We start from the raw sequence: 21424 nt of genomic DNA on the forward strand, positions 1-21424 counted from the left end.
TTTTGCAATCTGTAGAAAGGGAGGCCAGGCAGGACACAGTACCTTAAAGAGAAGGGAAGCTCCAGCGGGGGCAGTTGTTACTGGCAGTGGTTGAAGTTCGTGGTTCCGACCAGGGGAAGAGAAGATCTCGTCGAGGAGGGGATGTGGAGTCATTGAACTGCACAGGGATGAAACCAGCCGCGGAGTTTCCCGATTAAAAGGTTGCAGTCCTTTTATTCGCGGTCAAAAGTGGTGAGCTTGGCTATCCGGCCGCCGGGGTGCTTGGCACGGGCGATTCGACCAAGTGACATCTTTGGAAGCGAAAAAGGGCGAACTGGTTGGTCCTACCACCTCAAAGGGAGAAGACTCTCCAGCAGAAGATCTTCTCTTGTCGTTGGAAAAGTGGTGAGTTTGTTGCAGCAGGGCTTCACCGGTGGTGTCGTCGGTTGCAGGTGGCTCAGCTTCTTCCCTCTTCGGATTCTTAGGTCCTGTGGCGACTTCTGAAGTTCCAGTCCCAAAGGCCCTGCTTTTATGCAGAAAACCCCCATTCATCAGCCTAGCTGTCAATCACACATGCTAAGTGGTGAGCCGGGTGGCTCACCACTGGGCCAATCAGAGTAGAGTGCGACTTGGGTTGCTAAGGCAACGCAGTCGAGGGTGCCAATTCCCCCCTCCACCCTTCCTGTGGAATCCAGACAGAGTGGCACCATTTGGAGGGCTTCTGTGGAGAAGCCCGCAAAAATAGTGGAACAAAGGGATCGACCTTGGTCAGAGTTACAGAGACGGACACATATGCCATTTTAGAACAGAGTTCTGGCAAAAAGACCCAGCCGGTGATTTAATATTAAATAAATAAACCAGCAGTATCTTTAACATTGCACCAAAAAGTGGTGCATTTAAAATCACTCGGAAAATCCCATAGAGAATATTCCGAAGGAATATTTCGTGTGGTAACCACTGCCACCAGCCAGAAACTCGACAAGGGGGGGGACGGGACAGTGCCCCCTCAAACAGACCCAGGGGCAATCGAATTACCCCTTACCAGTACTTCCACAACATGATGGTTTGTACTGGTTCTGGTCACAATTTTGGACTCATCAAGCCAATGGTGACTTTACATGCCCTGCGAGACAGTAGTCAGTCCCAGGGTATGGAGTCTATTTGGGGGTCACTGTGACACCCCTGTGTTACTGCACTGAGGGTGCTGTGTAACACACACAAAAAAACAGATGGTGCCCTATGGAGTAAAAAGAGGATACCCCAAAGCCCATGAACACATACAAAGTCAGAAAGCACCTCAAATCATGTCTAAGAGTGGGAGTAAAGAGTGTCGCTCGTAGCAGGAGAAGGGAAAAAAAACCCAAAAATCCAGCAAAGCTGCTGGGGACTCACTAGGTTTGGGAAATTAGCCTTATAAGAGAATTCTCCCTAACAGCAGCCTGGGGTTGAAGGATTTGAAGGATACCTGGATTAGTGTGGGACTGCCCATGCCTAGGATAGAGAGAGTATTGTCCACGATTGGACAGACCTTACCTTTTTGAATGGTACAGATCCTTGCTATTACCTGAATTATGGATAAGGGGAGTCCTGAAGCCCTTCTTGAGTTGGTCCATTGGAGCCAAGACCCTGAAGAAGAGGACTCATCGCTGAAGTCCAAGAAGATTATTGCTATGGCCAACCAGCCTTGCCAAAGCCATTTTCTTTTAAAGCTGTGCTGCTATTGCTGCAAACCTAGAATACCCTCACTGATACTTCCTTGGACTGGCAGGACCAATCTGACTAAACTCCTGCACCAGAAGCTTGCCTCAGAAGTCTCCCCAGAGCATCTGATGTGCTTCCCATCCTCTGCAAATGCATCTCTGTGACATTTGAGACACTGCACCTGTGGCCCGTGGCCCTCCATCGACAGGACCATGGGCTGAAGTGTCTGCAGTGACTGAGTAGCCTAGGAGTATTCACTCAGAAAATCTGAGTAAAGTGCGTAAGTGTGGTGTTCCTGCCTAAAGGATTGTTTGGTCGCAATGTCCACTACATAACACGCACTTGCCTGGCTCTGTTCGGTGGAGTTAAAGCTAGTATACCAACATGGTTGCCCCTTATGTCGTCTAAGTTGTGTACTCCTAAAATTCGTACTTGCTTTCTAAATACAAATGTTCTTTTAAAATACTTTTCTACCATCCTTTCTGTTTTGCCAAAGCTTTTTGCGGGGGAACTCTTGAGCATTTCTACCCCTCTCTTATGTGCTTACCTGGAACCTTGACTCAGTTGAGACACGAGGCCTGCTTACCTGTGTGGAAAGAGCTGCTGAGCATAAGCGTCACACTTTATAATTATAAGGCAGGGTGTATGGTTGTTGGTTTAATGCATCAGTCTTTCCCCTTTACTGGCTACCGGTTCATTACTTTTCTTCATTGAATTGCTTTACTCTTTTATTGGTGTAAAGTTTAGTCTTACTTTGAGACTGCCAACTGTTTGTATATGTGTTATATGTGTGCTTTGTGACATTTAGTTTTCTTAGCGTTCACTTGCTTAATTCTAAAGGCCTAATTAAAATATGTGTATACATGTATGCAGACTCTGATATTTTATTTGCTTTCTGTGTGGTTAACTGTACTTTTCCACACTGTATCTCCTTTAGCGGGGTTGGTTCCCAAAGTCTGTCTTAACACTGTCCAGAATAAGAATATAGCCGGCACTTCATAGTCTTCTACATTATATGTTGTATCATTATATAGTGCTTAATCTGCAGTTCTCAGTGCTCACATCCATGGAGTTGTATCTCCCAAACATCTCCCGCTGCTACTGCTCAGCCTCTCCAGTCCTATGTTCCTCAATCTACTGGACTCTCTGCATACCCGTTCTCAAAGGTCACATGGTTGGCTATCCTGTCTGCCTACTGTAAGGAAGGCATGGTATCAAACAGTAAGACAGACGCACGTTATCACAGTTCAAGGGTGTTTATTGAACTTCAACTGTGTTTTGAAGAATGCCTATCGAAACCTAAATCTAAAGATGGGAGCAAGCTACGACCATCAAATAATAACGCAGTCCTAGTAGTGTCTTGTCAAAATAAAAGGGCCTATACTAATACACCTATTGCCAATCCTTACTTCTAAATACAAATCGTGTGGGAAATAATGTTATGCCAAAGAAAAGTGTTCAATGAATGTTCTGTCAGGAAAAGCCGTTGGCTACCCTTGCCCACGTTTTCAGCACGGGAGAAGGCGGCACACTCGAGTTTAGCACACTCTCTAGCTGGTCTAGCACGTGGATGCAGTTCAACGATTCAACACCAGGTCCTTCTGTGCTAAAGTCTCTTTGTCATTTAAAGTCTTATTTCAGAGGGTCTGACGCCACACAACCAACAGTACAGTTCCTTTCATGTTAGGATTTTCACTTATATACAACTTCTCGGATGACTTACTGTTCAGCCCAATCCCCCTGCCAGGCTCAGACCAGATTCATGTATCTTTTCCAAACTTTCTCTAATTCATCAACATTAAAGACTTTCAACTGTGTGCAGGATTTTGCTTGACCCGTCGCAGGACCACTTGATTCACATTTATTTGTTTACTTTCAAATGATTTCCCTCCCCCGGGCTCAGATCAAATGTATCTACTGTTATTACTGCTCAACTGGATACCTTACAGAGATCTTCGACTGAACAGCCACGCGGTGCCGGACCACTCAGCCAAAGGTATTGTAGCTTGCTTGAAAGTTCATTCACTCACCAGTAGTTTAACTTCACTTGTGTCTCTTATCGCACGCATTTTAACAATGTTCGTTCCAGCGCTCGCCATACAATGTTGCTGCTTGCAACCTTGGCTTCAACACAGACTGGTCTTGTATCGGTCTCCCCAACTCACCGGCTGTGTTGCTTTCACTGTAGCGGCTTTTTTCTTGGAGCCAAGGACGGTACCACAGTGGCAGGTGATTCTCCTCGCCTTGATTATTGGCACGGGTGGGCCGCAGGTATCGTTGACACACAGTGCAGGATTGTTCAGCCTGGTTTCCTGGTCTTAGGCTTTCTCTCGGGGCTTCGGAAAGTAACGGTTCCTTGTCGAAAAGGTCAAGGGAATTTCACTCATTGCGATCCCCTTCTGTTTTGTTGTCTTTCTTCTCTTCTTTGTCCTTAGCCTCACACCCAGGGATCGAATCTCCCCAGGATTGAAATCTCTGCACTGGTTCCCAGTGGCTGTGAGGATTAAGTTCAAAACCCTCTGCATTGTCCACAAGGCCTTTTGTGGTCTGGGGCCTCAATACCGTCAACTCTCTCTTCCTAAATATCTTCCTTCTCGAGCTCTTCACTCATCCGCCTTAACTCCCTTATGGTCAGCTGCTTCTCCAAGCAACGAGTTGGTGGTAGATCTTTCTTCGGCTGGGGCTTCTCTCTGGAACAGCCTCCCTGCCTCTCTGAAACCTGACCTCGAGACCTTCCTCTTTGCTTCTGCTTTCTCTCTTCCTCTCCCACGCTGAACTCATGGCTGAAACTGCACTGGCCACCTGGCTACCCTCTGATCTTGGGCCCAGGTTTCCTCCTCGCCAGCTGCACACCTGCACTGCCCCCTGGCAGCCCTTGCACCCTGTGGCTGTTTCTGTATGCCTACAGCCTCCTACCAGCACTTGACACTTTGTCTGCTCATACCCTTGCACTTGCCACCAGCTGGCCGCACTTTCTATTTATTGGTTTTTATTTATTGGTATTTATTGTTTCTTATGTACTGCACTGCCCTATCCACTTCCCCTCTCACTTTTCCCCTCTCCCCCTGCACTTGCACAATCTCAATGCCACCTGGCCTAGTCAGATTGTTGTCCGTCTCCCCTCTGTTCCTCCTCCGTTGCCTCGTCGCACCTTGAAACACTTGTGTATAGGCTCGTTATAAATGCCATATCATATCAAACTGCTGCCTCGAAACTGCTGTTTCCTCGTGTGCTTTTCCTCGCTCAGTGTGGGGAAGTGTAATCGAAGTCGGGTGTGAGTGATTGTTGATAATTGCCTGACCTCGCTTGACCATAGTATTGGGACATGTCAGATACACGGCTTGGGTGTTAGTCTGTTTTCCTTTAGAGCAGGCGGTCAGTGAGAAAGCGTTTGTTGTAAAAGGGTGTGGGGGGGCTAGAGTTCCTAAATATCCTACCCAGTAGGATGGAGGTAAAGGTGTTAAAGGGAAGGGGATACTGCGTCGCACCATCCAGCGTCCCACTCACCGAAGACCACTGACCCAGGTGAACCTCAAAAGTGATGGCCGTGTCCTGGCCACCTGGATGACAGATGCCCGGGGACTAGTGGGTGAGACACCTTCTGGTTTCTCACACCACACACCATTCATATTGCATGCTTATGCCTTGTTCACGCTCGCTTAGGGAGAAGCATGTTCTGTGGATTTGCCGCTTTTCAGATTTCACAGCTTCTTGGGCTGTGCTGTTTAGTTGTACCAGCCAATCCTAGACCTGGGCGCCTCTGCCATCTGTGACATCACTAAACAAACATGGCTGCCGGCGTTCCTTGTGAAATGTTGTGCGTAGTCACTGCATCTGTCCGAATAGATGCTCATAAATGGTCAAATTTACAACACTAACCCAGACCTTGAGATTCTGGGGATAAAAGGGAACCAGGCCTGGTGGAGAGGACTTGGGAGATAGGAGTTCTGCAAGATTTTCAGTGTGTGGCAGTGCGGCGAGGAGTAAAGACAGCGGGAGAAGAAGGTAGTTCTGGAGGACCACGGCAGGAGATTGGTTGATGAAGAGCGGTTAGCATTGGTTAACATTGGTGTGGATGATTTAGGAGGAGGGGGAAGAGGTACAAAGAGGAGAGTGGAGGTGGGGAAAAAAGCAGAGTAGTTGGAGAGAATACTGGAGTGAGATGGAAAAGGTGCGATACGATAAAGAAGAGCCGTGTGGAAGAGAAGAAAAGAGGAGGAGGAGGAGGAAGATAGGGGTGAGAGGAGTAAAGAAAAAAAACAGGAGGATGATGGTGTCGGAAAAGAGGGGGAGGTGGATGTGAGGCAAAGGAATTAGCCTCACTGTTCTACTACACAGCTTGAGACTGGAAAGTAGGGACTGAACACAGAAACCATGTGCCAGGAGAGGATGAGAAACAAAGGAAGAGAGGAGGATCTGAGAAGGATTGGTAAGGAGTGGAGGTTCAGGAGGGAGGGGTGGAGTATCAGTAAAAAGGTGGGAGGAAGTGGCTGGTCAGTGGGTGGAAGTGGAGCATCAGTCGGACGAAGGGGAGGTGGAGGATCAGTTAGGAGGGAGAAGTTTGAGGATCAGTCAGAGGAGGTGGGAGGGATTAGTAAGAGGAGAGAGTAGGTGGAGGATCATTGGGAGGATCAGTAAAAGGTAAGAGGACGTAGAGGATCAGTATGTGGTGGGAGATGGTGGAGGATCAGTAGATGTGGGAGGAGGTGGAGGATCTGTTGTAGAAGGGAGAATGAAGGAGGGCAGGGGTGGAGGAGGATCAGCATCATGGGGCAAGGAGGAGAATCGGCATCGGGGGAGAGGTGGATCGGAAGGAGGTGGGAGAGGTAGGATCGAGAGGAGGATTAGGATCAGGGGAGGATAAGGATGAGTAAAGGATTAGGGGGATTACGATCAGATGGAGGAGGCGGTTTAGGATTGTGAGGGTGTAGGATTGGGATCAGGAGGCAGATTAGGTTTGGGATTGGGAGGAGGACCATGATCAAGAGGAGGATTATAATCATCTGGAGCAGGATGAGGGGGGGATTAGGAATTGAGGTGGAAGATTAGGATTTGGAAGACGTTATACTCTGGATCAAGAGGAGGATCATCAGGATCAAGAGGGGGAAGGTCACCAAAATCTGGAGGAGGAAGCAGAAATAGTGTAGGGTCATTCCAGGGCCCACAGGCCGCTTAAGAGTTTGATACCTAGAGCCTGTCAAGATGAGCAGGGTTTGTGGCTCCAGGCATATTAGGTGGACAAATGTTTAATCCTGACAAGCTCAGCCCTAAATGAAAGGTACTACACTTGTTTATACTCCCAAACTCCACCTTTGGGCACGCACAGTCAGACACTATTCCCTTGATTTGTGTGATGTATCTCATAAGGAATTTTAATTTGGACCTTGTCTTTGAGTTTTCCACTGATCCCAAGGCCGTGACAATAAGTACACAATGCATTGTGCAACGAAACAATTGAACAGGTACACAGGAGTAAACATTCACAGTTACTAGCCAGGCATAAAATGTTACTTGCCCACTGCATTATCCACATGCACATAGCACACCATTTCTTACTCGCCAAGAGTCGATCATTAGTCAATGGCTAGTGGTGAGTGCAAATCTTGAGGCCTGCTTACAGTTTAAGTCTGTAGGCTCCCCTCAGAAGAGTCTGCCCATTTCCATTGTTTGTTTTTAGAAGGTGTATTTATACATTTGTGCCAAAGAAGATCTACTGCAATGTGGATAAAATGTAAAACATGATAAAAAGGGTGCAAAAGAACATCCTATCAATTGCAAAAAATGTCGGGCTACCCAGTTTTTCACTTTGGCTGCCTAGACCAATTTGTTTACCTGCCCTGTGATTCTGAAGGGGCTGTACTGGAATGCAGAGCTCGATGTGGCTTAGAGTGCCTGTCTGGCACCTCCTCTCTACTTCAATGTTTGTGTTAGTGCTGATGGATCCTTGTGCTTGCCTCAATTTTCTGTTGCCGAAAAACAGGCTGCAGTTGCAGAAAAGCAGATGCTGCCATAGCCTACTAGCTGGAACTCAGCAAGGGGTTCCTGTGCGTGGTCCCTGTAGGCTCAGGTTTTGGAGAGTGTCACCTTTGATGTCACTGTGTCTCTGGTGTAGCTCAGCAATGCTGAGGAACCAAAGAAGAAGCGTGCAGACTGAAACCGCCATAGTGGGGTCGAACTTTCCTGGATTCAGTTGAATAAGCCATTCATCAGCAGAGCATTGGCTAGTATGTCTTTGCTCTCCGATACTTGTTTCCCATACTACTTTGATCGTGTTGAAATTCTGTGTTCTGAACGCCACCGTTTGTCACCATGGTGGGCCTGTTGAGATTACCCCTTTAAATTGCAAAAACTGGCCTGCACCACTATTTCTATAGCATCTGTATGTTGTTGAAGATTAGTATTGATTCACACACTTGTCCTACTGCATGCTACATGATTGCTATTGCAGTATGTACAGCAGTACAACTTTAATAACATAGTTGAGCTCAGGGTTTGACAAAATTAGGAAGTACCCAGCTCTTCCTAATAAATATTACCCTCCAGGTATTCCCCCGTAAGACTAAACTTATTACTCGCCTGTACCTTCCATTTCAGTCGGAGTTCAGGACATCTACCTCTCTTTTAGGCCAGCGTTCCACTTGCATTATCAGCCCACTGTGAATTTGACCAGGCCCTACCCTTTGTTGTAACCATGATTACTTTCATCCCCAGATGATGTTTTTCTGTCAGGAGAACTTTGCCATGGACTATTCTGATTTCCATTGCAATCAAAGTGGCATCTACTGGGAAGGTTGGGCCAAGCCCATTCTGCATTTTAATGCCAATGTGTACAGTTAGGGGGTTAAAAACGATTTCAAATTTTACTGTGGAGTCTGAGGTTGACATGATGGTCTCTTGTTAAATGCTGATAACGGAGCAAAGTACAGTTCACAGTATTCTGCAGGCCTTTTTCCTAGGTGCTTTACTTGACTGCTTGTAGGTCTGCCTAGTCCGCAGAATGTTATTCCTATGTTAGGTTGAATCTCTGCTGTTCTTAGAATTGGATATTTGCATACTAACCTTTATTCTACATTGCATCCCTTTGTGTTAAGAGAAGTATTATCATGTGGGTCTTACTAACATATCAGATGTCTAAACCTTGCTTCCCAGTAAAATGAGGTATTAAACATGGTTTTATTTATAAACTGGTTGCTCCTGCGTAATCCGTAAAGTTTTGATGTGAGCTTCTATATGTGCAAGATTACCTTCCTTCGAGTATAGCCTCTGACTGCTTTGTCACATGTACCCCTGGGGGAGTCTGGCAACGTAGATGTGGTCTGAGCTACCTTGAGGCTGCAAACGGGCCCTGTAAAATCCTTACAACAATGACATGCATATCTTATCGGTAGTGAGATGAGACTTTTCTTTTTCTCACATCACTTTGGAGTAAAGGACGCTTGAGGGACAGCGACTCATCTCTGATCTAAAGGAAGCAGTGATCGAAGAACACATTTCGTACACACGCATCTGCACAATGTATAGTGGTCACCATAAGCAGCTGGACATGGATACAGATCTTAAGCACTTCCTTGACACACTGCCAATACAAGTCAGGCATGCACCCTCACAGAAATGTGCCTGGACATTGGGGCCTTTTGCAAGCTCATGCGTTATTATTGGAGACTTATCTCGCATACTGTTACTCAGATGACCTGTGGCCAGCCTGAGCATTCCATTTGACTGACACCCAAGCCAACTTCACACCGACTGACACCCTGTCCCGATTGCTCACATTTTTATGGACCTAGGTCTGTTCATAAGTCTTTCGCCTTGACTGGCCATATCTCAAGCACTCACTCTTGTGCTCGGCTTCACACAGGCTTTCAATGTTTTTTGATTTTCGCATCTATTGTTTTGATAGTTCTAAATCTTTTTTCAGGTGGAGTACTTGAAGTGTGTTGACAAACTGGAGAAAGACCTGATTCCAAAGACCCGGAAACAGTTTGAAGACCTTTCCAGAGCAGAAGCTCCAACATGGGAGACTCACGGGAACCTTATGGTAGGTCCTAATGTGTCGTCACTGGGCTGCTCTGATGGGTTCCTACTGGGATGGCACCTTGGTGACTGGGCCAAAAGGGAGTGTTACTTCTGGAGTTCAACTTCTTGAATTTGTTACATGGGATGCTTGCTACGACTGGGGAAGTCTGGTGCAGTGCAAGGTTTGTGGCTTAGCTACAGGGAAGTCTGTTCCCGGGTAGAAAGGGCAGTGACTGGGCCACAAAAGCTAGATTCTGTTCTGTGTGAAAGCTCAGAGTGACTCATGTAGGAGAGCTGTGAACCGCGCCCAATAGCCTTAGTTACATTTTTCATGAATGTGCTTTTCACACCAACCATGTTTGGTTCCCAATGCTATGAATAGTTGCGTCAGTAGCCAGAACTGAAAATTCAATACAGCTGGCACCAAGTTGTCTTTGGTGCTCCTTTTCACATCTGTCACCATATCAATTCCCATCTGTATATGCTAGCTTGATTTTCCGAGCAATGTGAGATTGTCTTTAAACTGTCTTCTTCCGACCTCTCTCACACCCCCTAATAACCTGCCTTCATATGATTGCCTTAGCCAGAGCTTTTGTGTGGGGTTCCCTCCTTTGAACTCCTCAGGAATTGTTCTCTGTGTTTCATCCAGAGCATTCTATTGTTGGTCTACAGATTGTCGTGCATCTTTTCACTCCGAATTCAAGAAATCAAATTATATTGTTTTGCCCTGTAACATTTTTGGATATATTTTCTGTATTCTTGCATTGTCCTTTGACTAGGATTAGCAGTGGGGTTTTGTGTGGAGCAATTGTGTATGGTTGAGAGTCTTTCGTGTGCTTTAAGGCAGGAGTCTGCACCTGGTGTCCCTCTAGTTGTTTTAGACTACAATTCCCCTGAGCCATTCATTAATCTTTTTATTATGCGCTTAAAACCAGAGACCAACCTCTAAGCACAGGACTGGGATTCGAGCCCGTCTTGCTCTGCATTGTCTTCTCCGAAAACAAACGCCTCACAATTGACTATACTTGCCAGAGGGAAGGGGGATGTGAGGGGTTGGTAATGCAAGGTGGACAACTGTTTCATGATTTATCAAAGTATGCCATTTTCTTCTTAAAATAATATTCAAAAATGCCTGGCTGTTCCTACTCTGCTGAGGAATTCCCTGCCTAATCAAAGCTAAGGGAACGCACTAGAACATAGGATAACTGGCCCTCACACTAAACAACAAACACACAAAGAAAATATATGGCAATACAACTTGACATGTTAATGTTAAAGGATATATGTACTGTGCACTATCACCACCTGAGTGGTCCCCTTGGTGCTCTTGAATAACACTTACAGTTCCTGAATGACCTTCCACTGTCCTGGTTAATCGCCCTTCCCCAGGATTCAAAGTCACTTCTGCAAATGTTCAGCCGAAGAAATCATTTCTTGATGTTTCAAAGTAAAAGTTATTAAACCAAAGTTCCACTGGCAACAAATCTCTTTGCCTGGGTAAAAATATCCACTTTCCGTTTCTAGCCAAATTATCACCAGTTCTACTCGTGGCCATGATGCTTGGTCACCTCTTTATGAAGATTTGCCACTGTTCAAAAGAAAATTCAATATCCACACTGTTAATATACAAAACAGTTAGGATTTCTTGTTACATGTTTTATCATTGGAACAAAACGAGCCACCGATCGGTGGGTTTGGTGTGCCCTGGAGAACAGAGTAGCAGTAAGGGGAAAATATATCAAAAAGGAGGCAACTGCTACGTTCGGGGCTGGGTGCTCAAGGGTTGTACTAATTTAGGAAGCTCCTTGGCCCGTCCACTAATTTGTTAAAGGAAAAGTTTAGTTAATTGTTACTTTGTATGCCAGAAAAAACACAGAGACCTTGAGTTATACCATTTTTTGCCAATGTGTGTTTGCATTACAAGAATATAATTGCATGAATGTAAACAGTAAAGTAAATAAAACAGATTGTGATCGTTAAATTGAACATAAATATTTAAAAAAGAAAATCAAAATAAGGAACGTAAATCAGTTTCAGGCGTGAACAGACTGAGATGTCAAATTTGCCAATTCAGACCAAAAACACATCTTGTGTGTGGAAAAGTAATGAAGGTTCACATTTCAAAACAAGGTTTAATACCTGGAGTTCATGTGAGCAAACGCAGTGGGGGAAACAAAACTAAAAGTCACAAACGATTAGATAGAAAGACTGAGAAAAGCTGTGTCCCAAACTGTGAACTAACAATCTTTCGTGAAAACACTGTAGTCATCCACTCACATAATTGGCGTTTCGGCGGTAATGGGGATAAAGATCTGCATATCCACCTTCCTCAGGTCATTGAGTTGAAGACCCACGAAAAAAGGTGGAAGGGTAGAAAAGAGGCTTCTCCTTCGGTCCACCTGCACATCAAAAAAGCACCAAACGTCAAAAGCAACATGTCCGTCCGAATTGTGTGCTTAATGCAGAAGCTCAACGCTCTCCTGATGGCGCTTGTGTCTCTAGAAGGCTCTGGCGTGTGGTGAAAGACAAGTGGTCAGGCAAGACTTGAGCTTGTGGTGCTGCCGTAATTCTGTAGTTGAAAAAACTTGCCGGCCTGGAATGCTTCCGTAGTGTGCCATCAAGTGATGTATGCCGTCTCGCCAGGAGTGTCCTAAGCGTAGCCTAGTCAGAGAAGAGGGGGTACTGCAATCGCCCTCTGCTTTGGCGCGAGTCAGTCAAAACGTGCACAGCAGTGTGAGCGAAGAGACGAAAAACGTTTTTATCATTCACAATGGTATATTTGTCGGGATGATTTTTCAGTGCTGCTACTTCCACTTCAACAACTCCTTTTACTATGAGAACAGTTATCTCTGGTCTCCCAGTGCTCCACCTTGTTTAGTCTTCTACAATGTTGTATCCACTGACGTTTAAATATACCACCACAGTTTCAGTACTTTGGACTACTACCACAGCTACAATGATTTGAACTTTTAGACAGGCTTCGACAAGATATACTTTTAAAGTACTTCACCCTCTGGTAGGCAAGGTACTCTTTGTCTGAATAGCTTTCTTCAATGGGGCAGCCTCTTTGACTTTCGTCTGTCTGACACAATTACAACCTGAGTTTGCCTCTAAGACTCACTTCTCTCTGTTTTCCACAGTCGTTGGCGCCACAGGTTGTGTCTACTTCAGGATAGTCTTTACAAGCCACCAGTTTCCCTTCCCCAGTTTTACTTCTACTTTTCTGCCCACTTTCAGCCTCAGTAATTACCCTGAAGCCTTGGTGCCACTCTCTTTTCTTCAGGTAATGCTTGCACACGTCTTTCTTGGGCCAATCCACTGTTACTAACTTCACGATGCTGTTCATTTGCTTTTCAACTTCGATAAAGCCTGGTGGTGTTGTTAAGAAGGGAACATTCTTGGCTTGGGCAATGCTCTATACACTTTAACTTTGTATTCGTGAAAGGTATGCCTTGTTAAAGTAAAGAATAGAATGTAGTCTGTTTTAGGCACACACAACCGCTTCTTGATGTTGTAGTCAAGGTTTAAAGAGCTTTAAATTCGGTATTGAATTGCATCTCCGTATAAACTGAAGGATAGAGTTCAACCCTTCCTTTGGCATTCAGAATTAGGCACACGCGACCACTTCTTGATGTTACAATTTTAAGTTTCTACAATGTCTTTAGTAAGGTTAAGTATTTGGTAATGGCCTTCTTAACGTTCACCCTCCTTAATTGGTGACATGCGAACACGTCTTTGAATAGTAACCATCTTAGAATAGTGAACAATGGATGTAAGCAGTATTCTTTGTATGTGAGGAAAAAGCCTTTTCATTTACACACCAGTGCTACATTTCACAGTATTCAAGTAAGTCCATGAACAACTTCTACTCACTCTAACTCTCACACGAGTGAACAGGGATCTGGATACTGTTGCCGGCAATGCTTGCTCAAGTCATTAGAATGCTGAACTTCATTCTCCGGCTTCTTCAACACTTGCTCTGCGGGTCGTACTGCTTCTACGACCTTTACCACGACTTCTGCTGCTTCTGGCTACATAAGTACCCACACCCTTCCTCCATGAAGGTTTCTCTGGTCTAGCCACACGTTTCTGTTGCCCCTCGCTCCTGAGACCCACAACTTAATAACTGCTCTTCGTCTCAGTCTCCAGCACGTTCAGAATGTGGCAATCAGGCTCACATGTGGAAAGACAGCTCTCCGGCATGTCTTCTCTGCACTTCAGAGTTTGCGTGAACAGGACCATCTCAGAACATGCAGGTGAAATATGCTGTTTCCACGTTCCGGCGTCCCTCTTGTTCTTCCACTTCTGCTTGGTTTGCCAGCCTTGTGCCTTCTTCCTTCTGCTATTACTGCTAAGACTTGCATTCCAGTCACAGTTCCAGCTCCTTCCTCTCCTTCCAATTGCCTGCACTTGAGGGGGCCTTTTATGCTTCCCAGCTTCCTCAGGTGTGGGCTGTTAGGCTTAATTGCCTGGCAGATACAACTTCATGCCTCTTCAGCCCTATTCCTGGGCCCAGTACCTCTAGGATCATGGACCTTTGGTCTCCCTCTGCAAAGTTGTTTTTTCTAACATTTGATTTTATTTTAAGGGTAGAGTTATTCCCCTTGAACCATTAAAGATGGACTGTTAGAAGGATTTGTTACAGAGGAAGGTGATATGTTTAAGACAGCATTTCCAGATTCCTTTACATTGTACCCTTGGGAGTAAGAAGGGTGTTCAAGTTGGGATACTTTGAAAGATCTTTCTGCTCTTACGGTTTGCTCTGGTTTAAAAGAACTTGTACCCGCGGTCACAGGTCTTATATATGGATCAGACACATTATAATGGCAATATGCCATTACCTGTTTTGGCAACCCAGAATTGTACTTCCTTTCAAAGGACAAATACTGTGTATCATTCCACGAGATCTCCTCACCACCTTGGGCCCTGTCTCTTCCCAGGTGATCCTTCCGCAGTATACCATACCCAGGGTTAGGATCACGAAGAGTCTGCTCCACACTGGCCACCTGGGAGGAGAATTTAGGCAGGGTTTCAGTGAGGGTTCTGAATAATTCTTCACAGGGGAGTTGTAGTCCAAAACATTTGAAGAGCAAAATGTTGCAGACACCTGCTCTGAGAAATCAGTGTATGTCGGCAGCTGGTTTGGTCCATTGGTGGTACAGTTCTCAGAAAAGAGGTGATATGTGACAATGCTGGGATGATCATACCTCTATATCTTTTTATACAGTCGGGAAAAACCATCAAAACTCGGATGAAATCAGGAAGTAGTTCCTGTATGTACTTTCCTCTAACAGGATCTCTGTTTTTGCTTCCCTGGGATACGAGAGGCGATGACGAGGAAGGGGAACTCAACGGTTTCAGCTGGGCGTATTGACAGCAGCTGAGAAGCGGAGGCCGTTGTTGGGCTGAAGTTGTGCCGTTGCACATTTGTTAGTTGTGAAGAAGTTCATTTTATTAATATTCGTATTGGCAGTCGGTTGAAGCCGTCGAAAGGAATCCAAGGCGCTCCGTCAGGCGGTGTGGAGAAGGCGACCGTTGTCGCTCGTCTCCGTCCCGAAGGGAGAGACGCAGCCGATTCGTACAGAGGCTGTGACGAGGTGAGCCAGAGAAACAGGGGAGCGGAGGTGGCAGGCGAACTAAGGACGGGGTCGGCAAACACCCCGGAGCCCCGAAGAGAACGCGGTCTCAGGAGAGACCGGCAGAGTCTTCGGCAGGCGTCAGAATCGTGAGGGAGACGAGCTGGCTGCCGCCAGAAGAGCCAGTAAAGAATTTGTCTTCGGATTGTGCACCGAGAGCAAAAGAGTGATAGAGAGAGATGCTGTGAGTAATGCGATACCATAGGCGACAGAGAGACCGCTGAGTGAACTCTGGAGATAATAGGTGCGTGGCTGAAGATTCATATAGAATTTAGCACCTGTTGACAGAAATGGGGAGCCCATAACCGGAGAGGTCCGCTTTATGAGCTAGTGAACGTGGAGCAGAGACACTAAGAGTGAAAGATACAAAAGGAGTTGCCAGGAAGGGGTCCAAGCCGAAGAGGTGCCCCCACACATCAAGCTAACTGAGAAGAAAGATCAGTAGTAATATTTCAACCCAATGATGAGGATAGAGAGTTGAAGTACCAAACGAACCTCCAAGGCTGCTGAGAACTGGACACCAAGGAAGAGAAGATCCAGAAAGTCTTACAGAAAAGGAAACAACAAATAAATAGAGAGAATCATTTTGAAAATACATTCTTACTTAAAGAACTTACCTGTTTGCTGGCACAAGTTATGACCTGAAATCCAGGGGAAAGCTGAAGACGACGTATCCTTTTTCTTGTTTCCTAAAGAAAGAAAGAAAGAAAGAAAGGGAAAAAACAGTTTTGAACAATAAAAGAATTGGGCTGTCTTTTAGTCCAAACAAACTACTTATTGGCTAAGATCTCAATTTTTTTTTAAAGCACAACACCTTTAAAGCATCACAGTTTGGTGTCAGAAGTGGGATGGTGAGAGCGCCATGGAGAACGAAGGACAACAACTTCTACAACAAGCCTTGCAAATGCAGTCGCAGCAAGCTCAAGCTGACAGGTTAGCCTTTCAACAGGCTTTACAAATGCAGCAGGCTCAATTACTTGAAGTGACGAATGTTTGAAACAGTCCTCAGGTCCCTACCTCGGTGTTGCAAAAGTATTCGGCTGGCGAGGACCCGGGACATTTTTTCGTGAATTTTGAGAGAGTGGCTCGGAATGCACAGTGGCCCGCCGAGTGATGGTGTCATTACATCGCACCATTGATGACCGGTGAAATGCAATGTGCATATCAGGCTGCAAACCCGGCCGGCGACACCAGCTATGGGGACATGAAGAAAGTAGTGTTGGAGCGAATGGGACATGACGAAGAAACATACCGAGTCAAGTTTAGAGAAGTCAAACTAAAGGGAGAAGAGACCCCGAGACAGTTATTTTATAGAGTAAAGGAGTTGGCGGAGAAATGGTTACAACCTGGAACGTCCGGCCCTGCGGAAATAACAGAAAAGATAATTTTGGAACAATTCGTCAAAGCTCTCCCTGGGCCCGTACAGAGATGGGCCAAACAACATCCCTGATTGTCTCTTAGCGAGGCCGTCAAGGTGGCATCAGCTTACCAGAAAGCCAGACAAGGCAAAGTGTTGAACTATTCGACGAGTTATAAACCACCTCTCTTGTTGAATAAGTCGACGACTCAATCCAGATGGCCACATTCAATGATAAGTAAGACAGAAGGGGAAAACATACGTTGCAGATCCAACAGTGAGGATCCTATAAATTACCGACAAACATCACCGGCGATGAGAGGTCCGCAGTGTTTCGACTGTGGAGATTGGGGCCATCTCGCGAGGTTCTGTCCGAAGAATCCAAAAGCTGAACCAATGGATGTGGGAATTTTCGAATCCCCAAAAGAAAATGAAACCCGGAACAAATATCTGGGACACCGTCGCAATACCTGTATACGTGTGAGGCAGAGGTGGATGGAAAACCCACTACTGCGTTGATCGACTCAGGAAGCCTACAGACGGCAGTGACATCGGAGCTGGTAGGTGAAGATTATGATTCTCCAGGGGAAATTCCTATCCGATGTGTCCATGGGGATGTAAGGGTTTATCCCTCTAAGGAAGTACAAATTAAGTTAGTCGGGGAGACAATGGGTGTGACAGCAGCGGTGTTACCCCGTTTACCTTAACCACTTCTAATTGGGTCGGACATACCAAAATTCTCTGAAGTAGTTCATAAAATTGAGAAGAGCTGGTTAGAAACGGCCCTTTTTCATAGAGAAGTAATACATAGCCCGATTCCTAGGACACAGAAAAGTAGAAAGTTCAAGCGATCACTGAAGAAAGAATGGAGTGCTAAAAACATTTTCCCTCTAGCAGTCGATTGGAGGTTGGAGGAAGGCGGGGATAGCTTTAGGTCTGCTCAAGAACTAGATCCCTTGCTGCAGTATGCCAGGAATCGTGCCTTAGAAGAGACGACAGGACAGGGACCATGCTTCGTAAAAGAGACTGGACTATACAACAGAATAAGCAAGTCCAGGAGTGGAGAAGATCTGAGACAATTACTGGTTCCCAAGAAATACTATAAGACTGTATTGGAAATTGCTCACCTCCAAGTCGGTGAAGGTCACTTGGGAACGGAGAAGACAACTAAACAGATTCTAGATAGGTTTTACTGGCCAGGAGTCTACCAGCAAGTGGTTAGATTCTGTCAATCATGTGAGGAGTGTCAGTTGAAGAACCGAGCCAATGTAAGGAAGGCACCCCTTCAGCCTATGCCCCTGGTCCTGGAACCATTTAGCAGAATAGGAATCGATATAGTCGGGCCTTTGGAACCAACCAGGAGGGGGTCACAAATACTTTCTTGTAGTGGTAGACTATGCCACCAGATACCCCAAGGCCTTTCTATTAAAAGCAACAAATGCCCAGCAGATGTGTGACGCAATGATACCTTTTATTGGACGAGTTGGGATACCCAGAGAGATTGTCACTGATCATTGGTCAAATTTCATGTCCAGTGTTCTCCAACAGGTTTGTGAAATGTTAAAAATAGAACCTCTGAAAACAGCTGTATACCACCCACACACCGATGGGTTGGTAGAACGTTACAATCGAACCATCAAGCAAATGCTGAAGAAAACAACTTCCCCAGAGAATAAAGATTGGGATATTCTTGCCATGGATCTTAATGACACTCAGGAACACTCCTGAGTCGTCGACGGGATTCTCGCCCTTTGAGCTATTGTTCAGACGACCCGTTCGTACTCTGTTGGACATTTTAAAAGAAAGTTGGGAGGAGCAACCAGACCATGAAGTAACCTTAACAGAGTATGCCTCACAGCTGCGAGAAAGAGTTGAAAAACTACAAAGTGTTGCCCGGAACAATCTCCTTCAAGCTCAAATAAGACAAGAAAGATACTACAATCAGAAAGCTCAGTTACGTAGTTTCGAGAAAGGGGATCAAGTGTTAGTTCTGGTTCCCACATCAGAAAACAAAATGTTGGCTACCTGCAAAGGTCCGTATGAGATTCAAGAAGTGTTGGGTCCATTAACATACAGAGTGAAACAGACGGGCAGTAAAGTTCCTTTTCAAAAATATGTCAATTTACTTAATAAATGGATACCGTCAATCCGAACTGTGGCTAGGATAAACCTGGATGCAACCTCAGAAGAACATTTTCCGCAGTTAAAGGAGAAAACTGGTCTAGAAGGGCTAAACATCAACTCAAATTTAACGCCTGTCCAAGTGAATGAGTTGTCAACGTTATTACAAAAGTTTTCACACATATTCTCCTCCTTACCAGGGAAAACTAACTTGACTGACCATCGTATAGTCACCAAACCTGGGACAATTGTAAGACTACGACCCTATCGGATTCCTGAGTCAAAAATCAAGGCCTTCAACCAAGAGGTGCAGGAGATGCTGGATCTGGGAATTATAGAACCATCCCACAGTGAATGGTGTTCCCCTGTAGTCCTGGTGCCGAAGCCAGATGGAAGTGTAAGGTTCTGTATGGACTTTCGGAAGCTGAATGAAATTTCTAAGTTCGACATGTACCCCATGCCAAGAATAGAGGATCTACTAAATAATCTAGGGAAGGCAAGGTTTTTGACCACCATTGACTTAACGAAAGGGTACTGGCAGATTCCCTTACGACTCAGATAAGGAGAAGACAGCGTTTGCCGCACCTACTGGTTTGTATCAGTTTACGGTGCTACCCTTTGGGTTACATGGGGCTCCCGCAACCTTTCAGCGACTAATGAACCATGTTATAAAGGGTCATGAACAGTATGTTGGCGCATATCTTGATGACATCATAATCTATTGCAACACCTGGGGAGAACACCTACAGCATATTGGTAAAATACTTGAAACATTGGAAGAGGCCGGATTACACATAAATCCCAAGAAAACTCATGTGGCAACCTATCATACAAAGTATTTGGGGTACTATGTCGGTCAAGGGATCATCAGACCCCAGGAGGCGAAAATCAAAGCGATCAGACCGTTAAAGTTCCCAGAAACACTAAAACAAGTAAGAGCTTTTTTGGGGTTCGTCGGATATTATAGAAGATTTATCCCACACTTTTCTACATTAGCGACTCCATTAACGGATCTGTTAAGGAAGAGTTCATCAGTGAAGAAAAGTTGGGAAACTGTGGAAACATTACAGGCCTTCGAATCTCCAAAAGAGGCGTTGACACTGAGAGCGGTTTTACATTGTCCTGACTTCAGCGCTCCATTTTACCTTCACACGGATGCCTCAGGTACAGGAATAGGGGCAGTGCTGTTTTAGAATCAAGGAGAGGAGAGACCAATACTATTCATCAGTCGGAAATAACTAACTCACGAGCTGAGTTATTCAACAATCGAAAAAGAGTGTTTGACAGTAAAATGGGCCATTGACGCTTTAAGATATTATCTACTGGGGCGAGAATTCACATTAGTGACCGACCATGCTCCGTTAGTTTGGCTGGCTCGAAACAAAGATTCAAATCAGAATACTTGGGTGGTTTCTTTCTCTCCTGCCCTTCTCTTTTAAAACCATACATAAACCTGGGAAGTTATTAACCCAAGCTGATTACCTGTCTCGAGCAGAAACCCTTCCCGAGCGTAAGGGCTTAGAGGGGGTGTGACAATGCTGGGATGATCATACCTCTAAATCATACCTCTATATCTTTTTATACAGTCGGGGAAAAGACATCAAAACTCGAATGAAACCAGGAAGTAGTTCCTGTATGTACTTTCCTCTAACGGGATCTCTGTTTTTGGTTCCCTAGGAAACGAGAGGCTAGGAAGGGGAACCCAATGGTTTCAGCTGGGCGTATTGACAGCAGCTGAGAAGCGGGGGCCGTTGTTGGACTGAAGTTGTGCCGTTGCACATTTGTTAGTTGTGAAGAAGTTCATTTTATTAATATTCGTATTGGCAGTCGGTTGAAGCCGTCGAAAGGAACCCAAGGGAGCAGCGCCATTGCGCTCCGTCAGGCGGTGTGGAGAAGGCGACCGTTGTCGCTCGTCTCCGTCCCGAAGGGAGAGAAACAACCGATTCGTACAGAGGCTGTGTCGAGGTGAGCCAGAGAAACAGGGGAGCGGAGGTGGCAGGCGAACTAAGGACGGGGTCGGCAAACACCCCGGAGACCCGAAGAGAACGCAGTCTCAGGAGAGACGGGCAGAGTCTTCGGCAGGCGTCCGAATCGGGAGGGAGACGAGCCGGCTGCCGCCCAGAAGAGCCAGTAAGCATTTGTCTTCCGATTGTGCACCGAGAGCAAGAGAGTGATAGAGAGAGATGCTGTGAGTAATGCGATACCAGAGGCGACAGAGACCGCTGAGTGAACTCTGGAGATTATAGGTGCGTGGCTGAAGATTCATATAGAATTTAGCACCTGTTGACAGAAATGGGGGAGCCCATAACCGGAGAGGTCCGCTTTATGAGCTAGTGAACGTGGAGCAGAGACACTAAGAGAGTGAAAGATACAAAAGGAGTTGCCAGGAAGGGGGCCAAGCCGAAGAGGTGCCCCCACACATCAAGCTAACTGAGAAGAAAGATCAGTAGTAATATTTCAACCCAATGATGACGAGAGAGAGTTGAAGTACCAAACGAACTTCAAAGACAGCTGAGAACTGGACACCAAGGAAGAGAAGATCCAGAAAGTCTTACAGAAAAGGAAACAACAAAAAAAATAGAGAGGGAGAGAGAGAGTATCATTTTGAAAATAC

General features: G+C 45.6%; 1 protein-coding gene across 4 annotated transcripts in view; it reads left to right on the top strand.

Moving 5' to 3' along the window:
- NUP188 (nucleoporin 188) overlaps nucleotides 1–21424 on the top strand; it is a 1828090-nt gene that overhangs the window by 370103 nt on the left and 1436563 nt on the right. For all 4 annotated transcript variants that reach the window (XM_069609202.1, XM_069609203.1, XM_069609201.1 and 1 more), the window contains exon 8: nucleotides 9599–9718. In XM_069609202.1, coding sequence (XP_069465303.1) covers nucleotides 9599–9718 — 120 coding nt within the window. The remainder of the gene's footprint in view (nucleotides 1–9598; nucleotides 9719–21424) is intronic.

The sequence above is a fragment of the Ambystoma mexicanum genome, chromosome 8, assembly GCF_040938575.1.
Source record: "Ambystoma mexicanum isolate Mex_15411 chromosome 8, UKY_AmexF1_1, whole genome shotgun sequence".
Taxonomy (NCBI): Eukaryota; Metazoa; Chordata; class Amphibia; order Caudata; family Ambystomatidae; genus Ambystoma; species Ambystoma mexicanum.